Below are 14,205 nucleotides of genomic sequence, written 5' to 3'. Positions count from 1 at the left end.
CAGAATAGGCTTATTTAACGCAATCCTAAACTAGTAGCTCAGTGCGCTGTGGATCTCGTGAACCGGTCAAAAACTGAATCGAGAAAGAATCTATAGTTGGTCAATCAAATCTTGTCAGTAGGAAAAAGCGGCAAATTTAGAAAATGTAGGCGCGAAGGGTTATCGTCCCATAAAAAAAATGAATTTCGCGCCTTTTTTACTGACAAAATTTGCTTGACCAACTATATTTCACCCGTCACCCGTTGACCACGAACGCTGTAAAGGGTTCGAAACGTCGGCATGTATTTTAAATTCAATATACGCGATATAATCCGTTTTCATAATTTTATTTCAACTATATTCATTGAACCTGCTCACAAAATTTCACAAGAATCGGTTGATAAATGCGACCTGTAGAGGAGAATATCCGGACGTACGCACGCATTTTTGCGCAAACTGAAACGGAGACTTTCGCTTCACTCGGTCAAAGCCCAAAGGACAGGAGGCTAAATCTGTTTTTATTGAATAATATCAAATAATATGGTTTTGATGAGACTTTCGAGTCAGCGTGTGTCGCTTGCACCAAAGATAGATATAACTCCGTAATAAATGGATACAGTCTAAGGAAAAAACGTGCCTCGAAAATCACGAAAATTTGATTCTAGATCAGATGGCGCTACTACCTTTGGCCTACCCTCGTATAGAGGGCGTTGACGGTTTTGTTTGTTATTTAACAATTTTAACGCATATCAGTGAAATAACAGGGGTCAAAATAATAAAAATAATTAATGCAAATAAAAAAAATCATTTATCCATATTTAAATACATTTTATCGTATTTTTATAAATCTTCATTTTGAGTTTTAATAATAATAACCCCACGGACCCGAGTGCTCCAGAGAGTCGGTCAGGGTCTCCGTCTCCGGCGTGTCTTCGTCGGTCGGAGTGGACCCCAAGGGGACCCGCAGGACTCTCAGCTCTGGCTTACCTTCATTGGATGTCCAGAGGGGAGTCGTAAGAGCTATATGCTCCAGGGGTGGAAGTGTTAAAGGGCATAACGCCGCGAGTAACTTCGGAGAAAGCGCAGCACACCTCTCGACACCCCTGAGCCGCTCACGCCGGTGTTGCGCCTGGCCGTCTTTACGATGGCGCATCAGGTGCCCATCTAACGAGTGGCGAGTCACCGCCTGCCTCGATAATTTGTGCAAGCAATGTTATGGCAGGTGTCCGGACTTCTTTGCAATAGCCCAGTCTTTTTTCCACCCAAACTTAAACCACAGACCAGTACTCTGTCCATATTCTCTACAATAGCTTCCAATGCCTGCTGAAACCGGTTCACGGGTATCTATTGATGTACCCATGAATGGGTTCCAGCAGGCGTTCTACATGACATCAAATCTCTCCAAACGGCCTCTACGTGTTGGATCTATATCCCCACGCACGCCTTATAAATGACCGGGATCGAAAGACCCGAGAGTTTTAAAACGGAGATACACATAATAATATATATAGGTATAATAATATAATTTCTTTATTCAGATTTCTATGATCCATTGGTTAGAGTACATAATTACTTAAAATCTATTGTTAATGTTTGTAAAAAATTAATAACAAGTACATTAAATTAAAATAATTAAATTAAAAATACAAACTTAAATTTGACAAAGTCAGCTACCCATGACCATTAAATTGTTAAGATGTTTGTGCATGGGAGAGTCAGGCTTTTCTACAAACATTTTTAGGATGCCGTTAGAGCTGCTCCGCATCCTACTAACTAGCGAGGCAGTTCTTTTACGCACTATGGCGTGAAACCCATCCGTGCGTGCCTCCGCAAACATTTTAGAAGCACTGCAGAAGCGGGGCAGCTTCAACAACGCCCGAAAGCCGTTATTATATTGAACCCTCAGGGCACTGAGCGCCTTCTGAGTGCAGTTGAACCACAGGCTGCTCGTATAGAAGCTCTGACAGAACGCTTTAAAAAGCGTGATCTTAACTTGATCCGAGCAACGAGCAAACCTGCGGGCCAACATATTACTCCTCACCGCCAGCGCCCTGCGTTCTCTTTCGATATCTAAATGATCCTTAAGGTCGTCGGTTAGATAATGCCCAAGATAATTTAAGATTTAAAGTGTGTCGATAGACGGCAGTGAATTTACAGTGGTTACAAAATTTACTATGACAGTACCGCTCTAGTATAAGTTACTCTATGCTTGCACCAATCAGCGTGAACTGCTAACGTTGATTGATTTGAGTTGCCGTCTTATTAGGCATCTCGCTTGCACTTATTGGTGCGTGTGAGATGCCTGATGATGACACGCACGGCACGACTCAGTCGTATCAAAATAAGGTGAAACCTATATCAAATTACCATGGTTTTCAATATAATTTGACACTGGTAGCAGTGACATCAGCGACATCATAATGACGTATAAATGCTGTTAGGTTAGGTTAGCGTGGTTAACGGTTTAACCGCTTAACCCCGGGTTAGTGGGATTGTGCATGTGGCGCTGTTTCAAGTAAAATCATAAACCGCTAGTCTCTTATGGTCAGCGCCGCGCACCGCCGGAGGACAGAAGTTGAAAAATGGCGTAAATACTTTTAATAGATTTTCCGGTGATACGATCATTATCCAACTATTTGCTGTTTGTTTACTAATAATCACAATTATTCCACTAATTGTATTTCAACTCAGTGCTACCGGGTAAAAGAGGATACCTATTTACCTATTTTGAACCAAAATAGTTATTTGTTATACAAGAGTGCAAAGTTGTATTTTACCCGCGAGTGTGGAAAAATAGTTGATTGCAACCGTGTGTAACACAAAACTTTTCAGCTCACTATAGCGAGGAAAGTGCAATCACTGGAATCACTCATTATTTTACGAGAAGTTTTTAAGTAAAGATTTTGTTGACAATGTTGTCATTTCAATGATGCGTTTTGAAATTTCATCGACTCAACTTGTGCGTTCAGTATTATATTTTATTTCCCACGCTCTGAAAAAGGGTCATTGTTGTTCTAAAAGGTGTGCAGAAAAAGATACGTATGCACTAGAGCATTTTACGTTCGAAGTACGATTTTTTATGTTTTTTTTTACGATAAGCAATTTTTTTTTTAATGGATTTGTTATATAATTTCCATTCTGATATTTGACTCTCCATTCCATAAATAACGATCCTTTGGTCTGAATTGTTAATTGAAAGTACCCTAAAGAAAGACTTTAAAAATGTACACTTAGTCATGTTTAAAAAAAACACATGCATTTTACTTTCCTCGTATTCGAAATGAAAAAGTGTTTAACTCGGGTGAAAGGCATAATTTCTGCCTCGGACTATTGGCGCTACATTTCTTATGGAATTTTAAGGTTTATGACATAAAATCATAGCTAAATTTGGTATTTTTTATTAAATTCTCATACCATTTATTTAATGATAATTAATATCGAACGAACCATTATTATGAGCGTTTTACGTTTTGTTATCTGTCAACCTACATAAACACGCTCCATCCAAGGTCAAATTACTTTCCCCACTAGTGAATAAAATGCGTTTTTACCCGCTTGTTTTAAAGGATAAACGACAACTTTCCGAGCTGCACACCTTTTAGAACAACAATGACCCTCTTTCAGAGCGTGGGAAATGAAATATAATTCTGAACGCACAAGTTGAGTCGATGAAATTTCAAAACGCATCATTGACATTTCATACGTCAGAAATGTCAACATTGTCAACAAAATCTTTAACTTCTCGTAAAATAATGAGTGATTCCAGTGATGAAGATGATCTAACGCCTGTGGATGTTGCACTTTCCTCTCTATAGTGAGCTGAAAAGTTTTGTGTTACACACGGGTGCAAATGTGTAATACTTCTCGTGTGTTTAAACACTCGCTACGCTCAGGATTCTATTTTTCCACACTCGCGGGTAAAATACAACTTTGCACCCTTGTATAACAAATAACTATTTTTACAACACAAGCGGCTCTCTTGATACTTAGGTATTGATAAAAATTTATAAGAAAGTTGCATTTTATACAAATATAATACAAAATACAAAAATCTTTATTAGTTTTAAACACAAATTGCCATGATTTAGGTGATGGAGCCGCCCGGTAAGCAAAAAATTGCCTGTTTTATCTACAAGAGTGGCAAAGTAACTATATGTAAATTTTAATGTTTTATGATTTAATGTTTATTTGGGCACAAGGCACAAACGGTACATGTTTCTAATAACTAGTGTCATACATAAATTACATAATTCATAAAACAAAAGTTGCCACCACTTAATTTAATAGCTCATTAAAGAAAAACAAAATACGGGATAACTAAACTTAAAAAAAACCGGCCAAGTGCGAGTTGGACTCGCGCACCGAGGGTTCCGTACTTTTTAGTATTTGTTGTTATAGCGGCAACAGAAATTCATCATCCGTGAAAATTTCAATTTTCTAGCTATCACGGTTCATGAGATACAGCCTGGTGACAGACATACAGACGGACAGACGGACAACGGAGTCTTAGTAATAGGGTCCCGTTTTTACGCTTTGAGTACGGAACCCTAAAATTAAATGACCGCAGCGTTAGCGAAGGTCTTCTTGACCGTAGCGTTTCGTATGTCCGGAATCCGGATGTTCTCTCTTCTACAGTCGCAATTCTTTACTGATTCTCGTGAAATGTTGTGACCAGATTCTATGATTAAATTGATTTTTTTATCGATCCCGGTTTTGATTTTTTTTTAATACGGAATTTGGCATTTAAAAAAAAATTAAAATGAAAATATATTTATTATCTATTTACAAACAGTATAATGTAATAGTAATTTTACCATAGTGTAAAACTATATTTTGCACGTGATTGATGTCGAATGGCGATATAAAAATAGTAAGTTTTAAAGTTAAACATAAAATGTTTGAACATTTACATTTTCTTGGTGGACGTATTGATTTAAAGTCATAAATGCATTTTTGCACCTAGCTAGGTTAGTCTACTTCATATCTATTCCGAATTTCAAATCGATAGCGTGAGTACCTACCTAGTTGTCGAGATATTTAGCAATGCAATACAATACAATAATAATCTTTTTAATACAGTTGCTCAAAAAGTGCTACTTTTCGTGGCTGTTTAGCGTTCGAAAAGTTGGTTTTCACGAACTAGTGCTTTTTACTTTTCTAATTTTTTTAAATTTTTACTTGTTCCAATTCATGACTACCTATTGATGAGTGTTAATATTAGTTTCCATTAAACGTCGTAATCAACATAAAAACCTACTGTTAATGCAAGAATACGAAAAATATGCATATTTCATATTTTATTACTTACCTCTTCATCATTATAAGTATTATAACACGTTTATTTTTTAATGTTGAAAAACCGTTCTTAATAAGTTGTCTGAATGGAACGGAACGCCTGTCAAAGAAGAGGCGTATTTTCTTACTGCAAGAATGTTTTAAGTTTCCAAAGGCAACATACGATATTGTTTTTATAAATATACGATACACAAATAATCGTAAATAATGATATTTAGGTAATAATAGTACAATGTTTTAATATTTACAATTGTTTCTGTTTTATAGAATATGCATTTGAAAAAAAAACTTTAATTGAAGTGGGTTCAATAAAAATCGAGCTAGTCGAATAAAAGCTAGAAAAACACCTCTTCATAATGTCAATGTCAATAATGATGTAACAGAATTAATAATATAAAAGTTTCGAATTCCGTTCCTTACTTGTTGCTTTTCTTATTTTTTCGCAACTGTATTAAAAAACGTCGTTCGATACACGTGCGGAAATGTCATTCTTCACTCGTTCCGAGTCTTGCCACGAGCCGTAGGCGATATCTCGGTACTTGTAAAGTAATGACATACTTTCCGCACTAGCATCGAAATGTACTATTTCATTTCTCATGCTCTGAAAGAGGGTCATTGTTGTTCTAAAAGGTGTGCAGAAAATGATACGTGTCTGCACTAGAGCATTTTACGTTCGAAGTACGATTTTTTTATTTTTTTTTACGATAAACAATTAAATTTTGAGTTTAAATGGATTTGTTATATTGCTCGGCAGAAATGGGTGCCTTTCATCCCTTGAATCTACTATTATTGTACACCTCACATAGTTTACAACACACGCACAGAAACATAAACAAAAACAATTAACTAATTAATGACAGATGTAAATAATACCTACGGACAGAGTCGCATCATAAGGCCATAAGGCCATCAGGCATTAAGTCCGCCATTTGTACATTATTTTTAAGTATGTTTTGTGCAATAAAGTTTAAATAAATAAATAAAAACTACCTTTTTACTTTTTTTGTATGGAACCCGTAAAAATGAATAGTTTTGTTTTAATATGAATTATTACAATGATTAATATAATTCTAATTACTCATCATAGCATAAGAACGCGCATGTAATATCTCTGGAGTTGCAGGCGTCCATAGGCTACGGTGACTGCTTACCATCAGGCGGGCCGTATGCGTGTTTGCCACCGACGTGGTATTAAAAAAAAGAACATAACCTGTACAAAATATTTGTCACAGCCACGTAAATATTTGTTATTGCATTATTTATAGCGTAGTGCGTATTTTTTAACATTTAGTGACATCCTACTAAGATTACATCGAACTAATAAATAATATTTTAATTAACAATTATGATGATGACGTTATTGAAATTATTATGCGATCGGTAGATAACTATTTTAATAACTAAATTAACTATAACGCTATTGAGATCTTTGATAATGATAAAACTTAATGCGATTCCGTAGCGAGTGCGGGCGAATGAGCTCGCTTGCGATTGCGATCCAGTGTGTCTTATATGTCTTGACCTGGCTATATGGCGTGCAGTTGGCATGCAGTTGGCGTGCAGTCGGCGTGCAGTCGGCGTGCAGTTCTCATACAAGTTGCAGTCCGTCTGTATCGGCCCTCATTCAGCAGTTCACTTTGCCTGAACTCTGTATGTCGTAGGAATAATTACAGAACTCTTAATACTCAATAAAAATTTACGATGCTCACGCACGTACACGCGTTTCGCCGTGCCCTTGAAAATTGGTGAGACAATTAGATGTTCTAGTAAAGGTAAATAGACGGTGGGAAAATAGGGATGGTGCAAGTGGCCCTTATAGGAATAAAAGAAAGTTCCATATTCGAAAACACTAAATGTAAGTATCTAATTTCATCTCCCGAATTTTGGTTGTGTTAAAAAAACACCCCATTTTGTCCATGAAAGATTTATATTATCCAGAACGTTTTCGACCCAAATATAACCTTGATCCTATGGCCTTGACTAAGATGACCCGAGTCACGGGATGTACCGAGAACTGTTTACGTGAGTTTCCGTTTTTTAATTAATCCTTTTCACCGAGTCATTTAGTAGAAAACGAGTAAGACGACATGGTATATTTATGAAGTAATTAGAATATCGTAAACATTGCCTAGTGACTATTTTATAAGTAAAAACATTGAATCGTGAGACCTGTTGTAATGTATGGACATAGAGTAACTTATACTAGAGCGGTACTGTCATAGTAAATTTTGTAACCCCAGTAAATTCACTGCCATCTGTCGACACACTTTAAAACTAAAAATGAAGATTTATAAAAATACGATAAAATGTATTTAAATATGGATAAATGATTTTTTTTATTTGCATTAATTATTTTTATGATTTTGACCCATGTTCTTTTAATGATATGCGTTTAAATTGTTAAATAACAAACGAAACCGTCAACGCCATCTATACGACAGTAAGCCAAAGCTAGTAGCGCCCTCTGAACGAGAATCAAATTTTCTTGATTTTCGAGGCACGTTTTTTCCTTAGACTGTATCCATCTATTACGGAGTTATATCTATCGGATGAAAGAAGTGCACGCAGCGGAAATGAGAATGTTGAGATGGATGTGTGGAGTGACGAGGAAGGATCGGATTAAGAATGAATATATTAGGGGAAGTTTGAAAGTAGCACCAGTAACGGAGAAGATAAGAAGTAGTAGGTTAGCGTGGTATGGGCATGTGATGAGGAGGGATGAATGCCATATAGGCAAAAGAATGTTAGGGATGAATGTTGATGGACGGAGAGCGTATGGTAGACCCACGATGGATGGATTGTGTGAAAGAGGATATGAGAAAGAAAGGAGTGAGTGCTGAGGTGACGAAAGATAGAGGAGAATGGAAGAGAAAAACATGTTGTGCCGACCCCACATAACGTGGGATAAGGGTAGGAAGAAGAGAGAAAAACATTGAATTTCTTACAAGCAGCAGCAGATATACCGAGGCATTATTACTGAGGCATATCTAACTCCTAATAATCAATCACTCCAAAGAAACTTCGAGTCAACTAAATAAATTTATTGTTTATTGAATGTGAAATTTATTGAAAAATCTATGCTCGAATAGATGGCGCCTATACCCTATGGCCTATGGGGATGATACCTTCGGCCTATACTCGTGTAGATGGCGTCACCGTTTGATATTTAACAATTTTAACACATATCAGTGAAAGAACATAAGTCAAAGTAATATAGCGTTCTAAAAATAATAATAAATAATAAATAAAAATGAAATATCACTAATTAATACATAAACGAAATTAATAACTAGCTTAAATCTAAAATAGGCCCTTGAGGCATTGTACCAAGGATGCTGGCGGCATTTCCCCGCTGTATCGCAATGCTGATACGTTGTGCGAGAAAGCCGCCAGCTCTTCGGTCACCAGTTACGTCAACCAGACGCTTCGCGATTTCTGCAAACAACTTATGCGCGCTGGGACCCCATGGACCTAGAGTTTCAACTCCAAATGGAACGAAATGATACTCTCTACCGAGGCTCTTATATTTATTACGTTTTAAAATTTCGGCGCTTTCCGCCGCTCCGCCCGCTTTTACATTAGTCCGTTGGAGGTGGGACGGTGCCAGTGTGTCTACGCAGGTAGCATCCCATTTTAAGCTAGTTATTAATTTCGTTTACGTAGTACCACTGTATATATCTTGTATATTATTCCCAACATTGTCTTCATAAACAGGATTAATACATAATGAAGACTGTTTTAGAATATATTAAATGCTATTCGTGCACTGTAAATAATATATATAATGTTTGTTTGTATATCTCTACTTTTTTGAGAAATAAATTCTTAAACGATAAACCATAAGTGACTTTTAATTTTTATTCCCTATAATTCCTATAGTTCCTATAATTGGCTCTGTATTGTTATTTAAAAAGTTAAACTTTGGTTAAACTAATACTTTATAGCTGTTGGTATTCCTTGTATAATTAAATACATTTACGTTTATTTTATTTTTAATTTTTTTGATATTTTTATACATTTTTATTTTTAGTTTTAATCCAGTGTCGATAGATGGCAGTAAATTTACTGTGACTTCAAAATTATATTATACATATTCAAACATGAAGTCTATCGGCATTGTATGTGGATGGTTTTCAGTTTTAGGTATAATTAATTTAATTTATACGTAGATATCTAAAAATCCAAATAGGTACCTACGTAACAGATTGATATCTCAAAACTGGACACTATACAAATTAGTATATTTATCTAGTTATTGTGGTTATTGCTAAGCAGCAGTTGATCGCCCTCATTTTATTTACTTCATAAATTAACATGAATTTTTTAAAAAGTTGTGTACGGAAATGTTATATGCGTACATAAATTAACAAAATGTATTCAAACAGTGTTAAGGCCGCTACAGACTACACGGCGCGAAGCCGCGAACGCGAGTGTGGAGTCTATTTCGCTGATTAATGAACTAGACTCCACACTCGCGTTCGCGGCTTCGCGCCGCGATTCGCGCATGAGTGTGGAGGACCCTTTAGGTATACGATCCAGTTTTTCAAAACTAGATACCTAGGCTTCTCGATAATACTAGACTCCTATTACGCTAAAGTTTGGACCGAATTGGCGTTTTTGACAGGGACTATGTATGGTATGGCGCCAAGTCATGTTTTACTTAAAATTGGCAGGCGATTTAGCGTAGTTATTTTTGTAATACGTAACACACTACCGCAACGCACCAACGTCACGGTGCGGTGCGGCAGTGTATTATTGCTTTAACAGAGCCTAACAGACTAGCGCACCGCACCGCGACCTTGGTGCGCCGCAACCATAAGTGAGAGGGAGTAAGAGATCTCTTTCTACTTACGTTCTAGAATATAAAGGGCCCTCCACACTCATGCGCGAATCAAGGCGCGAAGCCGCAAACTTCAGTGTGGAGTCTAGTTCGCTATTCAGCGAAATCGACTCCACACTCGCTTTGCGCCGCGGTTCGCGCACGAGTGTGGAGGGCCCTTAATATGAAGTGTTTTGAACGTAGCAAAACAAAGACTGCTTAACGAACTCGCATCCAGGCCATAATTATTGAAACAAAAAAAAATAGTGACAGCTGTCAATGTCAACTCAAACCAACTCAGCTGAGCTTTGTTATATTGTAGAAATAACCAACAAAATGCCTTTAATTATAATATGTGGCTGCCCAGTGAGTGGAAAAACTACAAGAGCGAAAGAATTAAAAGAGTTCTTCGACAAAACACACAGAAAACAGGTTGAAATAGTCTCAGAAGCAGACGCAATAATCAAGTTAGGTTATGAACCGAATGCTACATATTTGGACTCACAGAAGGAGAAAAGAGTGAGGGGTTACCTTAAATCCGAGGTTCTACGGCTTATTGGAAAAGATAATGTTGTTATATTGGACGGCAGTAACTATATCAAAGGTTGGTAATACTTTTTACTTTCAAATATTAACATCGACTTTCATGGTTACATTTCTTCAAATAAGCAATAAGGTATCGTTTAACGTCTTTACAAGGCATGAAATTTTCTTGTTACTTAATATACAAGAAAGAAAAAATTACTGCAATAAACTTCTCTTTATGTAAATACATTGAATTTTGGACTTATACAGAATTGGTTGCTTCAATATCTGAGACCTGGACTGTACCCAATAACTGCACGTTAGTTTTTGATTCCGTACCCAAAGGGTAAAAACGGGACCCTATTACTAAGACTCCTCTGTCCATCTGTCTGTCACCAGGCTGTATCTCATCAACCGTGATAGCTACAGTTAAAAAATTTCACAAATGATGTATTTCTGTTGCCGCTATAACAACAAATACTATAAAAGTACGGAACCCTCGAGGCGAGTCCGACTCGCACTTGTCCGGTTTAATTTAGGTTAAAGAAGAGAATGCTGCTGAAGTAAACGAGGTTCTAAATTAGACATTTTTTCTAAAAAACTATCTGACCCTTTCTTGGCAATGTATCTTACATGATACATAATTTTACAAATTTACACCCTCTTTTTATATTTTTTTCTAAGAGCATTTTTTGCTCAACCAGGAATAAGTGCCCTGTGACTAAAATTTTGTAAGGAGCACTAAAAAAATTGAGAATAATAGAAACTTGAATAATTTACTCTACAAGCCCACATACAGTACTAAAGAGACATTAATATATTATTATAAAACAATTATTTTAAAACGGGTCACTCACGTATTATTAAGTCTAATAGCTCGACCCCGACACATTAGACATTAATACTTAACTAGGGAAATATCTCACTGCACAGGAATATCTTTCCAATACCACTGCATGTTCAGATATTTTTGAGCGCCTCGGCCACTCCGATATATCTGGAGGCGACTGTACCATATTTTTTGCAAATAAACTATTTTATTTATTTATATCCAGGCTACCGTTATGAACTGTACTGCGCATCAAAAGCATCAAAGTCCACTCAGTGCACCATATTCACGATACGGAACCACCAGGAGGCTTGGGAGGCGAACGTTGAACGGATAAATGCGCAGGCAGCTGACGCGTACAGCCAAGAGGTGTTTGATGCTCTTACTAAATTCAGGTAATGCTCAAATTTTACACACATACTTACTAACAGAACACATAACACGTTAACTATTTATTTTTATAGTTTTATAGTCTTATTTTTTAGTTGTACAGTCGCCATCAGATATATCGGAGCGGCCAAGGTGCTCACAAATATCTGAACACGCCTCTATTGTCAAAGCGCTAGGTGCGTGTTCAGATATTTTTGAGCACCTCGGTCGCTCCGATATATCTGATGGCGACTGTAACATACTAATATAGACTTGTAGACAAAAATATGGACACCTGCTGTCTGAAATAAATATTTTCATTTCATTTTTAACCTTTGTAATTCATAGTAACTTTTAAGAGGGAAAGGGGCAGTGACCACTCTCTCTCTCTTTAGCCTTTTTCTACCCTTTGGGTGTAGGCCTCCTTCATTTTGCGCCATTCGTCGCGGTTCTGTGCGCCTTGGAGCCACTGTTTTCCCGCAGTCCTCTTAATGTCGTCGTCCCAACGCATCTGGGGTCTACTTTGAGGACGCTCTTCCCCCCATGGTCGCCACTCGAGTAGTCGTTTGCTCCACGAATCGGTCTTTCGTGCTTTATGACCAGCCCATTCCCACTTCAAATTGGCTACGCGTTTTATAACATCATTGACTTTGCTCTGTTGTCTCAGCCATTCATTTGTTTGGCAGTGACCACTACTCCATACAAATATTTTCCTCTGGATATAGTGGATATTATTATTATTATCTCCTTTATTTAACTACGGTTTTATTATTACTATTTGTTAAGCGGGCAGGCAGTTGAGATAACTGATAATGCCTGTATCCAGAGTCATCAAGTGTTAAGTAGAGTTTGCTTTGTGCTTATATCGTGTTACTTCCAAGCAACAGTTTAGCATTTCGAGACCTACTTCAACCAGTTAAATCATTGCAGGTTTGAAGAGCCAAACTCCAATAATCGATGGGACAGTCCTCTCTTCACCGTTCAACCACAGGACCAACTGGACTTAGAGGCGGTGTACGCGGCTCTGTTCGAAAAGAAACCTCCTCCACCCAACCAGAGCACTCAGAATGTAAGTTAACTCCAGCAACCGATGGGACAGTCCTCTCTTCACCGTTCAACCACAGAACCAACTGGACTTAGAAGCGGTGTATGCGGCCCTGTTCGAAAAGAAACCTCCTCCATCCAACCAGAGCACTCAGAATGTAAGTTAACTCCAGCAACCGATGGGACAGTCCTCTCTTCACCGTTCAACCACAGGACCAACTTGACTTAGAAGCGGTGTACGCGGCCCTGTTCGAAAAGAAACCTCCTCCATCCAACCAGAGCACTCAGAATGTAAGTTAACTCCAGCAACCGATGGGACAGTCCTCTCTTCACCGTTCAACCACAGAACCAACTGGACTTAGAAGCGGTGTACGCGGCCCTGTTCGAAAAGAAACCTCCTCCATCCAACCAGAGCACTCAGAATGTAAGTTAACTCCAGCAACCGATGGGACAGTCCTCTCTTCACCGTTCAACCACAGAACCAACTGGACTTAGAAGCGGTGTATGCGGCCCTGTTCGAAAAGAAACCTCCTCCATCCAACCAGAGCACTCAGAATGTAAGTTAACTCCAGCAACCGATGGGACAGTCCTCTCTTCACCGTTCAACCACAGGACCAACTTGACTTAGAAGCGGTGTACGCGGCCCTGTTCGAAAAGAAACCTCCTCCATCCAACCAGAGCACTCAGAATGTAAGTTGTTAACTCCAACAACCGGCTATATGCGGCGCGCATATCCTCCTAAGGCCCAGCCATACAAATCAAAACCCAAAATTTGCCATTGACATTTGAACTTATTGTGTAGGAAATAAAATTGATTTTGCGTTGTTTGAATGAAACAAATCAAAAGCGACTGTGCCAATTGAACATGATTTAAATTTCAACGAACTGAAGTACTATAGGTAGGACCTTGGGCCTTAGAAGGATATAGTAGAGTGACAGTAATAGCACTATTGCTTGGAACCCCGTGCTAGCATGTAAGACATTTTCCCTCCAGGGCCCATTATTTTTTCCCCGCTGTATATTTTTAAATTTTTTTTTGTTCCAGCCACCACTATCCTCAACAAACTTTCTCTACGAACTCGACAAAGTGACGCAAGACATATCAAAACAGATCCTCGACGCCAAACAACTTAACCAAGACACCGCCCGATTCCCCTCTTACCCCGGCTGCACCCTGGACTCCTTGCCCCTCGTGACTCCTCAGAAACTCCTCAGGCTGAGGAGGCAGTTCCTGACTTATGCCAAGATGAACCACGCGGGTGAAGATACGGGGAAAATTGCGAGATATTATATACAGTATTTGAATAAAAGTTTAACGGATTGATTTTGGTGTTTTAGTCTGAAA

At 38.1% G+C, this 14,205-nt stretch overlaps 1 protein-coding gene across 1 annotated transcript; it reads left to right on the top strand.

Moving 5' to 3' along the window:
* Nucleotides 1–10,380: 10,380 nt before the first annotated feature.
* Nucleotides 10,381–14,184, top strand: LOC134752685 (protein KTI12 homolog). The gene is made up of 4 exons (XM_063688362.1): nt 10,381–10,697; nt 11,674–11,842; nt 12,747–12,885; nt 13,906–14,184. Exons 1-4 carry the CDS (start codon nt 10,430–10,432, stop codon nt 14,182–14,184), a joined length of 855 nt encoding a protein of 284 aa, XP_063544432.1. The 5' UTR covers nt 10,381–10,429.
* The last annotated feature ends 21 nt before the right edge of the window (nt 14,185–14,205 follow it).

Source organism: Cydia strobilella, chromosome 25, assembly GCF_947568885.1.
Source record: "Cydia strobilella chromosome 25, ilCydStro3.1, whole genome shotgun sequence".
NCBI classification, from domain to species: Eukaryota; Metazoa; Arthropoda; class Insecta; order Lepidoptera; family Tortricidae; genus Cydia; species Cydia strobilella.
Note: the sequence above shows the minus strand (reverse complement) of the source record. Positions and strands in the feature narration are given on the sequence as shown.